This window comes from Typopeltis vanoorti, chromosome 9 (genome assembly GCF_054136105.1).
Source record: "Typopeltis vanoorti isolate ZY-2024b chromosome 9, IOZ_Tvanoo_1.0, whole genome shotgun sequence".
NCBI lineage: Eukaryota > Metazoa > Arthropoda > Arachnida > Uropygi > Thelyphonidae > Typopeltis > Typopeltis vanoorti.
Genome location: NC_143557.1, coordinates 1,298,130 through 1,321,264, shown reverse-complemented (window position 1 = coordinate 1,321,264; position 23,135 = coordinate 1,298,130). Strand labels below are relative to the sequence as shown.

At 35.7% G+C, this 23,135-nt stretch overlaps 1 protein-coding gene across 1 annotated transcript in view; it reads left to right on the top strand.

The window, feature by feature from the left end:
* Positions 1–23,135, top strand: part of LOC150102843 (uncharacterized) — an 836,492-nt gene that overhangs the window by 504,740 nt on the left and 308,617 nt on the right. The window contains exon 16 of the mRNA XM_090397955.1: positions 10,272–10,398. Coding sequence (XP_090254081.1) covers positions 10,272–10,398 — 127 coding nt within the window. The remainder of the gene's footprint in view (positions 1–10,271; positions 10,399–23,135) is intronic.

The following is a 23,135-nucleotide window of genomic DNA, read 5'->3' as shown; positions in this document are numbered from 1 at the left end:
TTCACACTTTCTACATTCACACTCTCACAATTTTCATGTACAACCTTGCCGTTTCTTGTCATATCCCTATTTCCTTCATTCTGAAGGTTGACAAAAATATCACACTCACGATCCGAAATACACTTCAATTCCTCATTCTCCCTACATTTTCTACACACATTCAATCCTTTATTATCATCTAACCACACTTCTACCGCACTCCGCAAAGCGTACATTTCACAGCTAGTACACTGACTCATTTCTTTTATGCTACCGTTCTTTGATAACGATGGCGGCCAGTAACCTTCATTACTGGCCGCCATTTTCCTTCGCACAGATGCCATACTTATTTGCAACGTGTTTTGTCAAATTATACGTTATAACACACCAAAAATAGACGCACTAAAATACGCAAGGCAAACAAAACAAAACTACACAATATTAAGTAATTTGTATCGATAACTGAAAATGATATTTATCTTATCTGGAGCTTGCACGAACACTACACATTACGAATTCATCTAGCGGCGACTTCCCGACATAGATTATGTTATAAAACACTTTAGTACACTAACCACGCTAATAAAACTCCAATAATATACCAAAATTACACACTTAAGTCCATTAAATTGAATCCAAAACATCAATAAATCAACAAAACACAAATCTCTCAGGAGCTCTCCGTTAGCACGTCCATTCACCAGCTAGCCTCGATACCAATTCCCCTTGTCTGAATATTATTTGTGTTGAATATTTGTCTGTTAAAATATTGTATAAAAAACTAGCATTAAATAAGCAATAAAAATAGTGTGTCAGAAAAGTTTGTAACAACTTGTGAACAAATTGATCTCCCAAGGCATAGATGTATATGCTGTAAAATTTCATGTGATAAATTAAAATAATTTATTTATCGAACTCTTTTACAGGGGTTAGACTAAAATAATATAGGAAAAATAATGCAAGATTCCCTTGTCTGAATATTATTTGTGTTGAATATTTGTCTTAAAATATTGTATAAAAAACTAGCATTAAATGAGCAATAAAAATAGTGTGTCAGAAAAGTTTGCAACAACTTGTGAACAAATTGATCTCCCAAGGCATAGATTTTCAGAGTGAAGACAAAAATGATGTCACCGTGCCTATGGCTAATTACAGACTTTTGAAGGTTGAGAACACAGGGACAAGAAGCATATTTAAGGGGCTACTATGGGCTACAAAAAAAAAAGAAGAGGAGACCTGAACCTTTTACTACTGTTACTGCAGGTGTTTCGGTTCTTGATCGCCAAGTGGAGGAAGGAAGAAGAGGCAATGGCATGGAGTATGCAACTGTGGGTTTAGAACTCATTGTCGGAGCTACTTTCTCCGCAATTCCTCTAAAATGTTCCAGGAAGCTTCCAAGGAGTGATCAACAACATACATACATACATCGCTTTGAATAGCTGGCCATGGTTCCTGCAAAAGGCTTGATGTTAGGTCAACGAGCTAGCCAATGGTGGAATAAGTAAGATAGAGTACCGAAATGTCCGGGTCAAAATTGTGTCCTGTGTAACGGGAAGGATTTAAGATAACCCGACTGACGTATAATTCATGAAAGGAATGTAAGCTTACTGAAAGAACTGTGAGTAAATAAGTGATATTGTTATTATTTTCCTTGTAACTTAGATTAAGCAAGAATTGTGTGTAAGTGTTACATAAGATCAGTGGTAAAATTGTAGAATGTTGTATAGTAACAAGGTAGAACAAATATATATGTAATCCGGTTCAAGGAATTTGCTGAGTGTAGTTATGTCAAGGAACGTGCGTTTTTTATTGCTAAGATAAGTGTAAATATTAAGTGAGCACAAAAAGTGCATACTTCAATGTTATAATGAATTCGCTGAAGGTAGATATGTTAAGAGAGTTAGTCATTCCCAATGTGTTCTAATTTCAACTGCTAAGTTAGAATAAAATGTTTTGTTTAAGCAACAATTGATCTGATCATTTGCCAATGCACTATCTCAAATAAAATGCATGCCTGTATGCATGAGTAGATTTAGAATAGCCACGACTTGCTGTATAGTTAAGAGGATTTTAGCTGAGACCTTACCTTTGTTTACCCTCTTATTATTCTTTGACTATATTAATTTTTCCAAACTGGTGCAGTCATTAATAAAAATAAATTTGTTTGGTAGAACAGTCTAAGAAAATAATTAAGCCGCAATTGTACTGCCAGTATTAGCTAAACATAGAGCTAGCTTTACATGCAGTGGGAGCAAAGGTAAGGGGTAAGAAAGAAAGGAGGAAATAAAACTTTGAGATAAAAGGTCTTAGGGATCAGAGGAAGTAAGGAAAGTTTAGGGATTAACGAAAATAGGTGAAACTTTGTGAGTAGCATAAATTTTACATAAGGTGTGGCTCGACTAAGATTAGGAAATAAAGTACGAAATAAATACAAGTATAATTTTGCAATGTGGCAGCGAGAGACATAATTTTTACAGTGGCACAGTCATCAGCCAAGAGAGAGACATAATTTTACAATGACACAGCTGAGACATAATTTTATAATGGCGCAGCTGGTAGGATAATTTTACAAAGGCGCAGCCAAGAAAGAAGTAATTTTACAATGGCTTAAATTGAGATAATGTTACAATGAGAATATTACAGAAAAAAAATTTTTTTTTTCTTTTCCCTCGTTTTCTGGAGAGGATCATAATTTCCTTTACCATTAATGTTTTCACTAGATACAGCCAAGACTTATGGGAATAAGTCTTGGCCGTATCTAGATCTGAATGGGATGCATTACTGTTTACAATAATCCTTGTGTTATATCTCTTGACTTTTGTGTGACTGATGATCAGGTTGTTGTGAACTTTTCTGACATACTATTCTTATTGCTTATTTAATATTAGTTACTTAATCCACTTTCTCTAATTTTTTTATACAATACATTATGCAAATTATGGAAACAGCTATCTTGTTAGAGTAAAACTTTAGTTTAATATAAACCGAAATAGACACTCGAAGCTTCGACCTTCATATTAAGGTCATCATCTGGAGTATGCACATATATACAAAGAAACAAGCTGCACTACAATCTACATGGCATGCTAAAGTTACTGACCAACTGTTACAACTATTGGCCTGACCTTTGGTGGAAAAAAATAAACTTACTACATCAAAGCTAGAGTGCTGTTGTTGTTGTTGTTGTTGTTATTATTATTATTATTATTATTATTCATTAGGTTACAAAATTAAATTTAGCTGGAGAGCAACATGTTTACAAAAAAGGAAAAAATTAATAAATAATAAATAAAAAATTATTACTTATATAAGTATGCATATAAATTACAGCCAGCTGATATGGATAGTGGCCAATAAAAGCTAAAAAATGGCTTAAAGTCCTAAAGTCAGAGTATGCTGAATAACTAAGTAGGCTGAATGTGTGCAATCCAAATTCTTGGGATTTTTATGCCACCATTATTGTTAAGATTAGAGTGATTAATCAAAATTTCACAGGCTTCTTTAAATTTTGATTAACTACCCCAATCTTAACAATAATGGTGACATAAAAATCCCAAGAATTTGGATGGCACACATTCAGCCTACTTAGTTTCCAGCATACCCTGATTTTAGGACTTGAAGCAGTTTTTCAGCTTTTATTGGCCACTATCCATACCAGTTGGCTGTAATTTATATGCGTACTTATATAAGTAATAATTTATTATTTATTAATTTTTTCCTTTTTTATAAACACGTTGCTCCTCAGCTTAATTTAATTTTGTAACCTAATGAATAATAATAATAAAAGGTGTAGTTAGTTTTTTTTTTTTTTTCACCAGAGGTCAGTTACTGACCAACTGTTACAGGCCAAAAGCTGTAATGGTTGGTCAGTAACTTTAGCATGGCATGTAGATTGTAGTACATCTTGTTTCTTTGTATATATGTGTATACTCCAGATGATGACCTTAATGTGAAGGTCGAAACATCGAGTGTCTATTTTGTTTTATATTAAACTAAAGTTTTACTCTAACGCGGTAGTTGTTTCCATAATTTGCATAATGTATTCTGATCACCGTGTAAGCATGGAAAGATTTTATTATACAATATTTTAACAGACAAATATTCAACACAGATTTAAACACAGTTAATTAATATTCAGACAAGGGAATCTTACATTATTTTTCTTATATTGTTTGTTCTAAAACCCCTGTAAAATCATGTTCGATAAATAAATTATTTTAATTTATCGCACAAAATTTAAGTGCTATTTTCAGTTTCCAAGCTGGTGACCAGATTGATGTTGTGTTGCATATTTGTGTAAGCTGTGCTTGCGTCGTTGTGGACACTATGTCCATATCATCTGTGTATTAATACCACTACTAATAATAACCATAATAATAATAATAATTATTATTACATAATAATAATAATAATAATAATAATTATTATTATTATTATTATTTCCTGACCTCCATTATTGGAGTCACAAGATCCATCATGAGAGGTCAACACAAACTCTATCATACTACAAGTAAAATACCAAGTAAAAAAATTTTAGGCAATTAAAACATTTAATAAAAGATGTTAAATTAAATATGGAAATAGGCCCTGAATAAGCAGAACTCAAAGGGAGGAGAAACAGTTGAATATATTCATATGGAATAAGAGAAAAATTAGTCTAAAAATAAATAAATAAACTAGCAGTATACAAGATGGTATTCAAAGAAATATTAACTTTTGAATCTAAGGGTTTGGTTAGAAATAAAACATTTGATCAAAGACTAGACACCACATAGTACAATGTTTTAAATAACAGCTTCACACATGTAAAAGAAAACTAGAATGTATTAAATACTGCTACATATTTTGCTCAATGTATCATGAGCTTCATTCAGAGAGAATGCAGAAGAATTGATTTCTTCTCCTTCTCCTCCTTTCTCATCTGTCAGATGAAGGTTGAGTCCCCTATGTACAAATCCTTTACATTTGGTTCTATCTCTGGTCATTTCTGTGATCTCTCTCTCTGAAGTTAGATAATTGTGTCTTTTCCTTCAAAACTTGTAGCCAAGTTCTTTTTGGTTTCTCTCTTGATTGTTTTCCTCCAATGATTCCATTCAAGACTATATATATTTAGAAATCTTTGAAAGCACATTCTCTGGAGGTGTCCAAACCATCTTTATTGCTGTTTAATAATTATAGCTGTGATATCTTCTCTATAATTTAATTCAGATTTGAATTGCTCATTTGTTTTGTATTCTGACCATTGAGTATTATTTTTCTAAAGACTAAATAACAAATGCTGTGATTTTCTGTATTTCTTTCTGATTGAGTCTCCATGTCTTGGCTCAATATGTTACTGTGGGTATAATAATGGTTTTACAGAGTTCTAGTTTTGAAATGCTGTTATTTTTCCATATTTTGTTTCATTTATTCATATTAGACGATCCTTTGTTAAGTTTATTTTACTGTTTCTGTGTGGTTGAGGTTGTGAGTAATGAAACTGCAAGATATCTAAATTGCTTTGCTTGTTCAAGTATGTGATTTTCTAAGTTTATTGAAATTTATTATTATTATTATTATTAAACAAGACCTCATGGAGTCAAAGACTCATCTAGGAGGTCCTTTTATCTCACACACATCTCATCATACCGGGTCTTAAACACATTCAAACTCCTTGCAGACAGCACACTCTCAGGCAAGGCATTCCAATCATTCACAACTCTGCACGAAAAAAACCTGCCTCTCACTCCCCTACTCACACCCTCTTTATACAGTTTCCAGGTATGACCTCTGGTTCTCCCCTGATCTCCCACTATTCGCTGTAGAACTTCTCCACCATTGATCCTATAACAACCCCTTACCAACTTGTAGGTCTCTATCATATCTCCCCTCTTCCTTCTCTCCACTAGACTCTGCAAATTACATCTTTTCAATCTTTCCTCATACTCGACATTCCAGAGGTCAGAAACTACCTTAGTCAGTCGCCTTTGGACCCTTTCCAACATCTCTTCATCCTTCTGAAAACCAGGTGACCAAATCTGGGCACAATAGTCCATGTGTGGCCTAATCGAAGCCTTATACAATGGAACAAGAATCTTCCTACTTCTACACGTCAGTGTCCTCCTCATCATTCCCAGAAGTCTTTGTGTTGTCTTCACAATTTTGGCGATGTGTCCCCTAAATTTTAGATCCTTATCCACTATCACTCCCAGATCTCTTATTTCCTCTACTTCCAACAATATATTCTCACCAAGCATAAATTCTGCATCCCATCTTTGTTTTCCAAATTTTAAAACCTTACATTTTGCAACATTGAACTCGCATCCCCATTTGCTTGCCCAATCACTCAATTTATTCAAGTCTTCTTGCAAGGCTACAACATCTTCACTACTCTTTATGGTTCGTCCCAACTTTGCATCATCTGCAAACAACTGAATATCTCCATCCAAATCTTTGCCAATATCATTAATATACAAGTTAAATAGTAATGGCCCTAAAACAGATCCCTGAGGCACTCCACTAGTGACTTTCCTTTTCCTGGATATTGCACCCCCATACACAACTTGTTGATACCTATCAGATAGCCAGTCTTCAATCCAATGCACTAATCTAATATCCAACCCCATCTGCTCTAGTTTGACTGTCAACTTATCATGAGGTACTCTATCAAAAGCTTTTGTGAAATCCAAGTATATTACTGTGTATCCTTCTCCTCTGTCCGAGGAAGCAGTCACTTTATTGTAATAAGTAAGTAGATTACTAAAACACGACCTCCCTTTAGCAAATCCATGCTGTCCATCAAAGATTATACCATTGTTGTCAACCCAACTCTGGATCCTAGTTCTCACAAGCTTCTCCAACAACTTAACCACAACACCTGACACACAGATAGGCCTATAGTTTGATGCTTGAGTTCGATCACCTCCTTTATGAAGTGGCACAATCTTGCCCTCCTTCCACTCTTTAGGGACTTGACCAAGTGCAAGACTCGTATTAAAAAAATATGTCAAGGCAGGTGTCAACTCTCTGACACATTCCTTCAGAATATGCGGTGATATATTATCAAGTCCCACAGCCTTATTTACATCTAGTTTACTCAACTCCCCAAACACCTCTTGCTCACTTACAGTCAGTCTCTCCTCCCCATCATCAACTGCTCTCAATCTCTCCATGAAGTCACATTCACAAGATTGAAAGATCTTTATGAACTGCTCATTAAGTATCTCCACCACACATTCTGCAACAGCTGTCTTTATACCATTTTCTCCAATCAATGTCATCCTTCCATAATTATTCTTTCTTACATTATTATTAATTACATAATTATTAGTTATCTTACAAGTCCAGACTGTTCAGATTTAAGGTACTAAATATAAGACTGGTGTTCTTCTAGTCGAATAGAGGCAGATCTTCCTGTTTGTCCGAAATAAGATAATCCACAAGAGCAAGGAATCTGGTAGACACCTGGATAATTAAGATGTGGAAGCTTGTCCTTAGGAGAAGTAAGAAAGGTGGAGATTTTTCTGACTGGTCAAAAGGCAACAAAAATATTCACTGGTTTTAAAACTTTTGTTATACGATCACTAATGCCGTGTACATAAGGGATAGGAATGCATGTTATTTCTTCTGTATTTGAAGAGGACATATTACTTCTTCCTTTCTTTCTAATGGATACAAGAATTCCTTCATCAAAAGAGCTTTAAGTAGTTTTAATATGTCTTCCTCTTCAAATACAGAAGAAATAACACACATTCTGAACGTACTGAATGTGTAACATTACTGAATATGCCTGTGATACACAGTTGAAAATTATACTATTAAAAAAATCTTTTTACGTGAGATTTTCCGTCATTAATTTTGTGTTTACCTTGTAAGATCTCAGGGGCATCGTGTTCTTCCTCACTTGAGTTATCCAGAGGTTTTGAACAAATTCAAAGACATAGACCTGCTGGCTGTCATAAAGTTTTTCGTGATGCAAGTCTCCAACTGAGATTCACCAAACTTTGTGTGAGACGATTGGACTGTGCCTCAGCATATCCAACAGTTGCCAGATGGGTAGCCAAGTTTAAATCTGGGCATCCTGAGACAACAGATACTCCCAGTCAGGAAGACCTTCCATAGCGATCACTCCTGAAAACATCAATGCTATGCATGCCATAATCCTTATGATAGATGAATACCAGCCAAAAACTTTGCAGCGACTCTGTGGATATCCAGGAAATGAGTTAAGTTCAATCCAGCAACATCCTGGACATGCAGAAGCTCTCAGTGAAGTGAGTCCCCAAATGTTTGAATGCTGACCATTAATGTTTGCTGTCATCTCAAGGAATTTTGGGTCATTTTGAGAAATCATGTGCAAAGGTTTTAGCTCATATCGTGACTGTTGATGAAACATGGCTTAATCACTATGACCCAGAGACCAAACAACAGTGAATGGAGTGGAGACACAAAGATTCTCCATAGCCAAAGATGTTCTGTACCCAAATGTCAGCAGGGATGGTTGTTACCATTGTCTTTTGGGATATGGATGGTGTAGTCCTTACCAGTTACCTCAAAACAGGTGAAACTGTTATAGCCGCAGTTTATTCTGAGGACTTGAAGGAAAAATGGCACTGCAAGACAATGCACTTGCTCACTGCTGACAGACATTACATAATTTGAGCTTTCGATGTCTGCCTCATCTACCCTATTTGCTAGATCTGGCCCTATATGACTATTCCCTGTTCCCAAATTTAAAGAAACATTTGAAAGGAACAAAATTTTCCACAGATTATGAAGTCATATCTGCAGCTGAAAGACTGGTTTGTGCAACAAGGGAAAGACTTTTTTCTCAGAGAATTTCAAATGATGAAGCAGTGTCATGACAGGTGTATAACACTTTTTTGGAATATGTAGAATAATGTGTAAGTTACGTGGTTCTACTTCAGTTCTTGCGTGGTGATTATCACGACTTTTCAGCACACCTCATAGTATAGTAGGTATATATGTATTGTTTGTAATAAATTATAAACAACTAATAGCATTATTTTCTCAAAACTTAGAGATAGGTATGCAGTCTGTTTGATTAAGATTAGAATGGCATACGGCTTCACACTATTCAAGAAATAGATGATAGAATTTAAATCTATTGTACTGTGACATCTTTGTTTGATTCCAGACATCTTGTATAATCTTAATAATTTTGGATTTTAAACTCAGCAGAATGGCCATTCTGTTGAAAGTAGCAATGATGACAAGGACAGTGTATTTGATAAACACCAGGCAAGTATAGAGATGATAAGTTTTATCCTTAATAAGTGGTAAGAAAGAAGACTTTTGGATGGTTCAAGGTGGTATACAGATTATACTGTATTTGCAGAGGATCCTTGCTATTTGTTCAGAAGTCCCTTTAAGGTATGGTATGCAGATCCTTTTAACATCAGATTGCAATCTGACAGAGAAATGATAATTATCAATTATTTTCTGCATTGTGGCTCCATTACATCCAATTTGGAATAGTTTTGTTTAATTTAATTCTTCTGATAGAAAAGACTCAGAAGAACAAATTGTGCATGTTCAGTGCACAAGTCTTTTGATAACACCTGTGTTATTTGAAGGATGATGATGTGAACATCTGTGGATATATCTTCTTGTAAGGATGGCTTCCTCTAAATAGATGATGGTAAAGATTTGAAGTTTCATTAAAATTCTTTTTATGGACCTTGAATTTTTGTTGAAATTTTCATTAATGTATATCCAAAATGGAGAAGTTTCACCAAGGAAAGTGAACCTCAACAAGATTAACTGTTAACTAATATTGGTAGGAAATAGTTCATACCAAATCAGGCATAAATGATGGTTAGTTAATGTTTAGTTGAATTTGTGCAATTTATGTAATTTTTTACCTTGATATTGTTATTTAACCTGTAATTACTCCATATTTTATTTTCAGATAGCAATAATAAAATGTTGGGATCATTTTTTAACTCATCACTTAAAAATCTGAGATTTACCAGTTTTTCTACATGTGACAAAACAGGAGGGTATTTTCTGCATAATTAATGTGTTTGTAATTGCATATGTTGATCTACAGTATATTTTTCCTAAAAATATTTGATTTAGTACTGCAGTTGCTCGTTTAATAGTTTTTAAATAATTTTTCCCCTTACCTCTCCATGTTTATTTATATACATGTATATTTAATAGTTTTTAAATGATTTTCCCCTTATGTCTCCAAGTTTTTATATATATATATATATTTAGATATTATTAATTTATGCAGCTTGATTTATTTATAATAAATTTCTTGAAACCACTGGGCAATTTTTTTTTAGCTAGGTATGGTTGAATCCCTTTGTAATCCACCTTTATCTCGTGATAGTGCTCTTGCTAGAAATGCTGTTCAGCTATTAAAAAGTGGAGTTGATACAGATATGAGCTTTGAAATTGTGGCTGTTCAAGGTCAGTTAAGTTTTTAATCCATTTTAAAGTTTAAAATTTGTCTGCGCTATATTAGAATATATTTAAAACTAAGCTATGAAAATCATTTACCTCCTGAAGACATACAAATATTGATGCATACAGTGGGATAAAATAATTTTTATTGCCTGGTGTGAGACTATCACCGTGCTGATGTATTTAGAGGCCAAAAATGGCTTGAAAAAGTTTAATGATTGATTTATAGAACAGGTTATTTTAGATGATCTAACTCATAACCCACCAATAGTGCTAAGCCACAGTATATTAAGAACCTCACTTGGAGAGGATTCACATAAACAGACATGGGTAGTTATTTTTTACTTCCAGGAAGTAGCATATTTTCATCTTAAATTTCCTGGCCCTAGTGAAATAGCATAAGCATGCTAATAAATTGAAAATCTCAATGTAATGCATTAATTTTGTTTAATAACTGTAAAAAAAAAATAATGCATTATATCAAAGTTTTCTTCATTGCTTACCTAAGATGTGGAGAGCTTTGACCCACCTGACTTGACAGTTTCTGTTGGAGTTGTTGTTGATAAAGAAGAAAATTTCAAGCATTTCTATAATAGGTCAAGGGTGCAAAGAATTCCTGTGCAAAGTGCAATGAATATTTGAGAATAAGTAGAAAAAATTATTGGGGATAGGGGAAAAAATATAAGAACATAAAGAATTCCATATGACATGAATGTGTGAATGATGTTAAAATTTGGAATATGGGAAGAATTTAAAAAAAAAAGCATTGACTGCCTTCTCCCTCATTACAGCAACTCTTCATTCTTTACATCCATCATACTACTATGCTTTCAGTCAATACTTTTGCCCATGCTCTCTCTCTCTCTCTTAGTTATTTGACTTTTAACTCCCGTTTCAATCCTATCTGCCATTGCACCATCACAGGCGTTTTCACATATATTCTCTGTCCCATCCACTACTTCAACTCCTGACCTGACTCTCACTTTTATAGCATTTTTGGCACACTTTCCCACCACCATCACTTTCACACCAGTTTCCATTTGCCTTTGGTAATGCATAGATATCACAGACATTGCACTGTACAAAGTCCCTTTGGTTGTTTTCTTTAAACAATTATGCCTTGGACACCATTGTTCTGCTTTGCATCATTCTATGTGCTATGCTAAGCAACTTACTATACAGTAGACTCTTGACTATCCGGCCTCCGTACTATCCGGAGCCTGGATTTTTATCACGGAGAATTATAATAATACAGTAATTCTCTGTGATAAAATGAGGAATACCTACTGTAATTTACTTTCCAAGGCATTGCAAGCGGGCGTCTGCTACAATCCTCCTACGTGCTGTGTGCATAACACAAGTTGAGACATGCAAAGTACGGATTTCCCTGTTTCGTCAGTTGTGTATCAGATGTTCACAAGTGCGGAATATGTTTGCCACTGTTCCTGGTTACATTAGTAAATTGTTAGTAAAGAGATTCGAAACATATCACTTGTAAAGCTTGGAAAATTCTTTTGGACCATAAAGGTGAACATTTCAACCTTGAATCCATGTGTGAAACCGAAGTGGAAGATGAAAACGATAAACTTGTTTCATTGCTCAAAAATGTACCGAGCTGTGACGATGTCAATGCAGAGGACATTACAGAATGGATGTCAAATGACGAAGTTGAAAAAATAACTGACAATGATATTGTGGAAATGGTGACACAGGGGGAAGAAGAAGAGGAGGAGGAGTCATCCTTAGATGACAGGAGAAATCTCATCCCACATTCGGAAGGGTTCAAGACGATTGAGGCAGCGCTGCAGTACATTAGTGAGCAGAAAGAAGCAACGCCAACTGATATCATCTGCTTGCGTAAGTGGAGGGGCATTGCATCGCGGAAGAGTGCTAAAAGGGTGAAGCAGTCATCTATCAAGGACTTTTTCAAAAACTAAAAACTGTAACTTTTGACTCTTTCATCTTAGGCCTACCCGGCTTTTGTGTTATCCTGCCTGCCCTTCCGCCACATTAGATCAGATGGTCGAGAGTCTACTGTATTTAAAATAAAAAATTTTTAACTTTAATCTAATTAACATCACAGTACAATCTAATTCTAACACAATTTTTTAATTGTATTAGAATTAGCACATATCACTATTTTTTCTAAACTTATATCACTAATATAAGTTTAGAAATTATTTTTTATTATCACTATTTTTTCAAAACTAAACAACTTAACTTTCAGAGCTCTCCAAACACAGGCCTATCATAATACACCATCTAATGGTAATACCCAATATGGGGTGTGAAGTGGAGGTAGATAGAATGAAATGTTTAACAGGATGTTATGGACCTGGTAATGTGGAAGGCTATAAACATCCCAGACTCTCTCTTGTCTCACATGTATTCTCTTGGTTATAGAAGCTACATTTGTATGTTTGCTTCTGTGGTATTCCAAGATATATCAGAATTAAGGAGAAACAAGGCTGCTGCTAGGTCAGCTTGTTTATCAAGCTCTCACCATCTGCCTATACCCTACACTGATTATAAGCAGATCATCAGCACTAACTGTTATCCCAGTGACATTCATCATGGACTAGAGATACCAGTAATAAGCTCTATCTATCAAGCCTGGAATTGTGGTAGTCTAGTCTAGTGTGTGCAGGGTATGTAAAAAGGGAGTTGTTCTTACTCAGGTCCACATTGATCATCATCATCTCTCACACTATTTCTTACTAAGGAGTGCTTATATGATTATGTATGAAGTCTGCAGTACCAGATTAACAATCAGTCATATTTTAATTGACTGCACGCATTTTGACATTGAGCTGAGTCACTATTTTAGCCATATTCATAATCTGTTTTAGCGCCAATACACTCAGGCAGATTTTTAACATACTCACCAAGTGTCTCTTTTGTTTTTAAATCTTACAGAAATCATTAAGATTTCTGTAATCAGAAATGTGAATTATACATATATAGTTTACATTTTTTTTTTTATTTATTCAATGTTGTTTTGGTGCATAGACCTTTCACACCTAGTTAGTTTTATCTGTGTTTTATGAAATATTTTGCACTTCTTTTTCATAAACCTTTTAACATCTGCCTTTTATACACCATTTTATAAAAGGCAGATGTTAGAATGATAGAAGGGAAAATTCAAGGAAAGCGACCAAGAGGAAGGAGACGACTAATGATGCTTGATGATATAATGGGCACAAGAGGATATCAAGAAATAAAGGAGGAAATTGGAGGAAGAGAATCTGCTGAGACATACCATTGGATCTGTCAAGAGAGACAGAACACTAATGATGGTGATCTATATCTGTTTATGCTTTTGTTGTTTTCTTGGATATTACTATGATCTTTACAGGGCACTATAATCCTTGCACCATAAAACCCTAAGCAAACAATCTTCTTCACTACCCTTTCAGCAAGAGCTTTTCTCTATCAAAACTTTAATGGAGTCAAATGGCTAGAACCCTTATTGCACTGAACAGTTAATAGACTTCTGCATTCCTACACCCAAGGATATTGTAATAAAATGGACAGTTCCAATCCCACACATTTCTGGTATTTCTGAACCCATAGGTAGAATTTTGAAGTTTCACTGATACAAATTATCTTATCAACAAAATTTCTAAACTCTTTCTAACTGCAGAAGACAAACTTTTGCTTCTGTTTCAGTCTGTTGTTCACCACATTCCATGTGAATGTAATCTAACATATTTTGGACAGTCAAATTGTTCTGTTGGAAAAAAAAATTAGCAAACATTAGTACTATGTTGAATATTTTATTTTATAAATCTTCGTACTGAAATGCAGTGCTACATACTATAGGCTACTAGAGCAAAGGCCAGTGCCTTTGTCCAAATAGGCCAGAAAGCCAAAGCCAAAATGCATCAAGATCTATCCCATGCCGGTACAAGATATACTAGAAGCCACCAGTGTGCCCTGCAAAACTCTAAGCGACAAAATTTTAATGTCTGCCGAAGTGATGCCTATAGAAGTCAAGTCTTTGTAACTCTCATCGCACCATACATCACGAAGGGAGATGGTAGCACTAGTGAAATGAGGAGTTACCCCAAACTCCTCTTCAATCTGTTGAGCAAGATCTATATTCTGCTCATAATATGAAACCTCATAATATTAAATTTCAAATGTTTGGTCTCTTACTAAAAGTGTAGTTTTGGAAAACATGGTTTTAAGATCAAACAGCATCTTTTGGAACAGAGTTGCCTTCTCCATATTTTAAATGTACACATCTTTTCAGAGAAAGTTCTGAAACCCTGTTACACACCTGCTTAATTTAAAAACAGAATGACTGCCTTGCTCTTCCAAAAGTTTGGGAGATTCTCATCCTATGTAAATATCAGAAATTATTTATTATATATTGATTTAATTCTTTTTAGCATACTGCACTTGCTGTTATTGGTTTTAATTATTTATTAAATAATTAAAATTCTGAATTATTTATTTCCTCACTGGTGATCTACTGGTGCTTTTGGTATGAATTATTTTTCTTCAACCCATCTATCCTTAGGACATGTAGAGTTCCTCAGTTAGGGATCACAGTGAATTAATGCATCCTGCATGTCACTCTGCCTACATCCCATAAGGGCCAGTATATATGTGAGCTGTGTATTCACAGGTCTGGTTTGTTTGAAGGGAGTCACAAAAAAAACCTGAGTTTTCAAGCATCCTCCCCATCTCCCACCCACCCACACACACATCTCTGCATAAGACTTGCTAACTCACTATTTGGAACCCAGAATTTTCCAACCAAAGAGGGCATCTATAGTAAATGAAACTCATTTTGGTATGAATTATTTGTGCTAATCTCATTGAAGTTAAACGTCAGTGTGACTTTTGGTGTCACATTGAAGTGTTTTTCTCTCTATGTGTGATGTTTTCACTATGTGTGATGGTGGATGGTTCCTTATCCTCTCACCAATCCGCTTCCTGCTATATATCAATGATCTACTTCAGTTGACCTCCAACCCAATACACAGTTTTGTAGATGACAGCACATCGTGCTCCTCTCGCTCCTCTCTTTCATTTGATAAACCTTACTCTACATAACTCACCTCAATCTACAGAACATTAACAACCACTGCTGTCAATTCTGATCGCCAAGCCATTCTCCAATGGAGTTCAGATACAGATAACCTCTTCAATTTTAATACAAATAAAACTCAGTTCCATCTTATTTCTCATTAAAAAACCAACCATTTGTTCCAGTATTATTTTTGACAATACCCAAATTTCCAGACAATTTGAGATTTATTTTCTTGGAATTACCCTGACATCAAGCCTCTCCTGGCATAAACACATCACAACCGTTGCATCCTCAGCTTCAAAAAAAGCTAGGCTCTCTCTTTCACTCAAGACATTACTTCATCCCTGAACAGCTGTTAAACTTATACAAATCACAAATCCACCCAGTTATTGATTACTGCTCTCACATATAGGATGGGGCCCCTAAAAGCTCCCTCAAAATGTTTGACTCAATACAGAGGAGAGCAATCAGACTTATTAATGACCAATCTCCTACCAACTCACTCCTCCTACTTTCACACAGATGTTTGGTTTCTGTAATATGTATATTCTACAAATATTTCTATGAGAAATGTTCATCTGAAATAGCATCAGTAATTCCCTCACTTAGTACTAAGCTCATCGGAACATGTGCAACTGTTACTTAACATCCCTTCACAGTGTACCTCGAAACCCACAGAACAAGTTTCTTTTTCTCTTCCTTCATCCTTGTAGCTACTGTATTGTGGAATGGTCTTTCCCCATTGTATTTCCCACAGAATATAATATACAGTCTTTTAAATCAAATGCAAACAAGCTCCTCCTTTCCCAACACACTATCCATATATAGCGCTAATGTACTATAGGATGATCAACCAACCTCTCGTGCATGGGCTCAACATAAAAAAATAATAATAATAAAAATAAATAAATTATCCCTCACCATACCAACTTGCTTATACTGTTATTTGTTTCCAAAATTAAATATGCTATTTTCTATAAAAATGTGCTTAAATAACTGAAATATTTTGCTTGTTCTATTGGTTCTCCATTAACAATGGAATTGATATTTTCTGTGTTCCTGCTTGTTTTTATCGATAATTTATTACAGCACTCAATTTAGTTAAAGAAGTCAACAGACCCCCCCCCCCCATGGACAAGGTGCATTGAGCCTAATGTGTCCAGATGAAATGGGCTGTGAGAAGGGAACTAACAGAGTTTGAAGGAGGCATTGTGATAGGATGTTATGTTGCAGGCCTATCTGTTCAGCAAATATTGATAAATTGAGCCATCACAGGTCAACATTCGGTGATACCATTCCATACTGAGATTTGGAAGTGCACGAAGTCAACTGTAAGTACTGCCCACAGTGGACGATCCACTACACTCACCGAAAGTGACCATAGAGTGCTATAAAGGATCATCATCATCATGCATATCAAGGATTTAGGCCTAGCATGGCCTGGTCCAGCCTTAGAATTCATCATTCAATCATTTAAGAGGACGTCCTGGTTTTCTTTTTCCTAATGGCTTGTACTTTAAGGCTTGTTTTGGTAATCTTTCTGTTTTCATTCTTTGAACGTGTTCCATCCATTTATGTTTATATTTTTTAATTTTTTCTATTACTGGTTCTTGGTTTAATTCTTTCATAATTTCTTCGTTTCTTTTGTGATCAAATAGGGTATACTTTGCAGTTTTTCTCATAAACTTCATTAATGCTGTTGTTAATCTTTGTTTGTCTTTTTGTTTTATTGTCCAGATTTCGCTTTCATACATTAAGACTGGTAGGGCTAATGTATTGTATACTTTTAGTCTGGTTTGTTTTTGAACTAGGTTTGGTTTAAATATAGAGTTAATTACACCTGTTATTATTAAATATTTTGGAATTTTTACGTTTATATCTTTTTTATTTTCATATGCGATCATACATCCTAGGTAATTAAATGAATTCACCTGTTCTAAGATCTTGTTATCTCTTACTATTTTTGTTCTTGCTGGATCTTGTCCTTGAAAGGCCATAGTTTTTGATTTTTCTGTTGATATTATCATACCATAATCTTTGGATATCTCATTTAGATCTAAAATAGCTTTCTGTAGTTTATCTTCAGAATTTGTAATTATTATTTGGTCGTCGGCAAAGAGGAGAGTGTTTAAGTTTACTGTAGAAGAAAGTTTAATTCCTTGATGTAAATTTTTATTCCATTTTATTATTATTTCATTTAAGTAGATATTAAAAAGAGTTGCTGAGAGGGGACATCCCTGTCGGACCCCTTGGTTTATCTTTCTCGTATATGATAGCTCTCTGGGGACCCTGTAACCCCTAGAGAGCGCATCCCCTGGGTGGTGGATAGGGGAGCCCACCGTGTGTGTGTGTGTGTGTGTGTGTGTGTGTGTATATGGTGGGATGGTCCGAATATACTGAATAAAGACTCGTGGACCAACAGAGCCATAAGGGGCAATCATCTTGATTGTAATGGAAGCAGCACTCCCATGGACCCCCCCTAGCTGGATCTTTTCTCTCCTACTACTACTTTGAGGAAGATCCACCTACTTTAATCTTTCCTATAAGGCCTTATCAGCCAACTCTTCTTATTTTATGACCCCTATGCTATTTGAGTACTCGAGGACCATGTGGTCTTTTCATTTTTGGCCTTACAACTATGCCCTTTCTATAAATCTTACTATAATTCCTCTATAATCTACTCTTTCCCCCTTCAATATACCTTATTCCTCCTATGGGTTTAAATTCGGAAGAAGGCTAGTTCAGAAGCCTTAAGGTAGTAGCCCTACCACTGAACTATTCCATCGTCACGCTAGTCCCCTGACATGGAGAACATAATTCTACTAGCTATAAAGGATAATATGTAAAAACCATCATTCATCAGCTGACACGTTGAATGCAGTAGGCATTGACTGGCATATGAAGCTGCAATAAAACATTCAGAACCGAGGCTCAGAACAGGGATTTCCGTCGTAGGACTGCAATATGCAAGTCCTACATTACCCAAACCAACATGCACTGTCATGTACAGTGGAATGTGGAAGCTTGGAAAGATGTGTTATGGAGTGAAAAATCACATACACCCTCTAATGAGCAGATGCCTAGAGAACCTTTCTTACCAGAGTACATAACTCCATCTATGAAATTTGGAGGTGGTGGTGTGACAGTATGGCTCCGTTTTTCCTGGTTTGGCTTCAGACCTCTGTTTCTGATGCCACAACCTTGAACTCTGAGCATGTTGAACAATGCAATGTTTCCTGATTCATGGCCTTTCTATGGAATGACTATTGTCTTTTTCAGTAAGACACTGCACCATGTCATAAGGCTGCTGTTGTAACTGCATGGTTTGTGGACACAAATGTCACCACACTTGACTGACCTCTTCATAGCCCTGATCTCAATCCTGCTGAACATCTTTGAGATGAATTGGAGCATTGATGTCTGCCCCAAAACAGTTCAGGACCTCATTACATGCCTACAGGAAGAATGGTCCAAATGCTTATTGATCACTATTCTACTCTTGTGGAAATTGTGCCCCGTAGAATTGTTACAGTCATTGCAGCAAAAGTAAGTCCTATATTAAGGTGGGTGCCATGGCTGTTTGTTCCTCACACTATGATGTCTACTGACTTCTTTCCAAGCTGTGTATTTAGGAATACATCATCATCAGGTGGTAGTTTACACCCTTTTCCTCACACGAGTTTATATCACCCTATCTTCCTGTATTCATTCAGTTGTAACCTACAATTATATTCTGACTTAAAACTTAAGTATAGACTGCACGTTGCTCTGTATAATTTCCACATATAATTATAGTGTTTTGAATAGCTTTTCTCTTGGCACCATCTTGTTGTATGCCCTTTTCCAGATGTATAAAGCATAAGTACAAATCCTTGTTTTATTCCCATGATTTTTCAGCTCTGTTTTAAAGTGAAAATCTGAAACAGCTGGCATATGTTGCCTGGAGCCAGCTTGTTCTTCCCCCTGTTTTCTCCCTCCATAATTTTTGTTAACCTCTTCTCAAGTAAATTTTATAAAATAACACTAGTGAAACTGATTGCAAGATTTCTCTAAATCTTGCAATCAGTGTTATTTCTCTTTTAACTGATGGGTACTTCATGGTTAACTCCAGATCTAGAATTTGACCTTCTGAACTATATAGAGTAGCCACTATAAACTTCCATATTTATTCATTTCTGGTTGAATATTATCTACTGCATCTATATTCAATAACTGAGGTAGTAAAAACTACCCAAAACACGAAATGTGGTCCTAATTGCAATTCTGTTGAGTATTTTTTTTTTTACCACAGTTCTACCACTGCATATCTCATTTAATAATCTTTCTTCTTTTTTTTACATCTTTCAAAGTAATTATTCCAGATATTCTGAATATCTTTCTTTTCTGTCAGTAGTCTCTAGTCTCCGGTACATTTTGCCACCAGCACATGATATTTATCTTCTGCATTTTTATCAGTTTCTCCATAACTTTTGTTTCATGTTATTTACACATACTTTTTACATTTTTTGTTATATTCCATATAGGTTGCTTCCCAAGAGTGTTTGATATTATTTATTCACTTCAAGGAGACTCCTTTTTAACCTGAGTTCACTATGAAGTTTGAATTTTTTTATCCATGCGACCAACTTCATCACATGCCTCCACTGGCTTAATCATTCAATGTTTTCTTCATCGCTTCCTGCAGAGTCTCTAAAGATTGGTTATTGATTTCAGATTCTTTCAATTTTTTTCTTGAATAATATTGTATATGATATGCTGGCCTGGTTGGCTAAGTGGTTAATATATCTGTTCTCCAGCCAAAAGGCTGTGGGTTCGAATCCTGGCGTGGGCATGGATGTTTGTGATTGTCTGTGAAAATACTAGTGGTAGTGGGTGGTAGATGGTGTTGGTGTAGATAATGGTAGTTGCAGTTCGTTGTAGTTGGTGGAGACAGAGAGCTGTAGAGTTGGTGCCCTCCCCCGATGAGTCTTTGGACTCCCTGGAGGTGTGAGGTAATAATAATATATCATGTAGACTGACTAGGGATCTTCAGTTGTTTGCTGATTATGCAAAGTTGGGGAGAATTATAAGTAGCACTGCCAGTGTTAATTCTCTTCAGGAAAATTTCAATAAACCTTTGACCAGGACAAAACAGTGGGGATGAAGTTTTAATATTAACATGTGCAAGTTGTTCATTTTAGAGTGCAGAAATATAAGGCTATGCTGGTGCTGTACTGCAAGCAGTGGATGAGATTTGAGATTTAAGAGTTGATGGTAACAGTAGACTGAAGTTTAGAAGGCATATTACAAGTGTTGCGAAGACTGCCCAATCATTGTGCTGCTATAATAAGTAGTACTCTAAAATGTAGGGATAAGGAGGTTGTTGTGCTACTGTATAAAGCACTGGTCAGATGACACTTGGACTGTTGTGCTTAGATTTGGTCACCTAGTTTTTGTTGTGACATGGAAATATTGGAGAGGGTCCAGAAATGAATGATTAAAACAATATCAGGACTCTGGAATGCTGGATATTTTGAAGAAATGCAGATTGCAGAGTTTGTTGGATACGAGGAAAAGAAGTGATATGATAGAGATGCTTAAGTTAGTGAGGGGATTTTATCTTACTCTTGCAAAGTGCTCACTCAGTAATTCCACTATATCGACTGATTCAGTGACCTCCCTACCATTGGCATTCCTTAAAATCAATCTAACGTGTACAGTTTCTCTTTTACTTGCAGCGTATTGAAAGAACTGTTTGGGATTCTCTTTAGCTTGCATGGCTAATTTCCTTTCATAATCCGCTTTTGCTTTTTCTAACCACACTCGTTACCCATCTGGCCTGCACTTTATACCATTCATGTGCCTGCTGGTCACCATTCTCCTTAAATTCTCTCCACAGTTGTTTCTTTTTTTGCAGCTCAAGCTTAATGGTGTTATTCATCCATTTAACCCCTACTTGATTTACTATTCGAACTCTAGATATACTGGTAGCCATAACCTCCTGCAAATGCACCTTGACCACTTCCCATGCCCTATTAACATCCTGCCCTTGCAGTTGTACATGCCATGGCACTGAAACAAGCAATCTCCTAAGCTTGTCATACTTGCCAGCACAATAATTCCACATGTGAAGACCCTATGATCACTCTCATGAATAGGTGGCAACATGGTCATATTCATTACAGTCAAATTCTCAGATGCTATTACTAGGTCAAGCATTCTCAAATTCCAATAGTTTCCATTACATGCTGTCTCAGATAGTTATCCCTTAGAAACTGAATAAAATCCAGTTCCTTCCTCACATGTGCCCTCTTCTCCTTCCAATCATTGTTACCATAGATGAAATCCCCCATTATAATTACCCTCCTTCCACTCATTTCATCAATTTGTCTATGCATACGATCTCCACCATCTATTCCATCACCTGGTTTATAGCAGCACCCAACTGTACATTTTGTTCCATTAGTCTCAATCTCACACCAAATAGCCTCAAATGAGCTCTTTTCACTATCCTGCAATACAACTTCTATTCTCCTTGGCTGCAGTTCATCAGCTATCATCAATAACACTCTTTCCCCCATTTTATTCTCTCTGTCCCTCCTGAACACACTATACCCTACCACATTCTATCTCACTAACTATATCACATTCTGTCAGCCATATCTCACTAATGCCAATAACCTGTGGCCAGGAAGAGCCAACCAAGGCCAAAAATTCTTCCTTCTTGTTTCTAATACTCCTTCCATTAGCATACATGAAATGCAGAGGTCCATTTTTCCCATCCCTATCTTGATGCTTTATACTAACTATCCCATTCTGATTTCTTATCCTTCGTACTGGCTCGGACACATTATATACATTCTTACACTCAACTGCCTCACTGATGTCTGCATATCCACTTCCTCCCATCCTTAATAGTTCTAGTTTCCCTGATTTTGCACATCCACTCCACACACATCCACACTAATAATAATAATCATAATAATTTAGAAGTTAAATACTTACCAGTGACACTTCATTAATCATAGCATCTCCTTTCTGCATAGCCTCATTAAATGTATGAAGATTCCACAGGCAAATTAAATGAGAAACTATATGGAAACTTATGCTACACCATAATATCAGGTTTTTGTTTCTCCAAGAAACATACTTCTGCAGTTATAAAGATATAAAAACTTTAAGAGATCGATATCCACTTCTTTCTTATTGTAGAATTGAAAGATTTAACAGGGCTGGAGTGGGAGTACTTATTTTTGCCTCCCTCCTTGGATCATTCTGTAATATTGAAAGGGATGCAGAAGAGAGAGAGAATCTTGAGAGAATAGAATGATCCATCCAATGGATCACTTTTCTTCAAAAATTCTTCCAGAAATTGGAGATATATTTATATGGTGCACACTACATCTAGCAGCTGCAGACTGGAATTGAATTGAAAAACCTTACATTAGACAGAATAGGAGGACACTCCCAGGAGTGGAAAAGTGGGATAAGCACAGATAAAAACATGTTGCGACAATGTTTATTTAGCAGATATATGCAAGATTCGCAATCCTAGTATACACGTACATGAATCAAGTTATTGGTACCCATCTTGAACAAATTTATATCTCTTCTTCCCTTATAAATAGGATAATTCAGATAAAACATCTTGACATCAACATGTCAGATCATAATCCAGTTCTGCTTAAATTCTGCTGCATGGAACGAATAAAGATCACTTCTG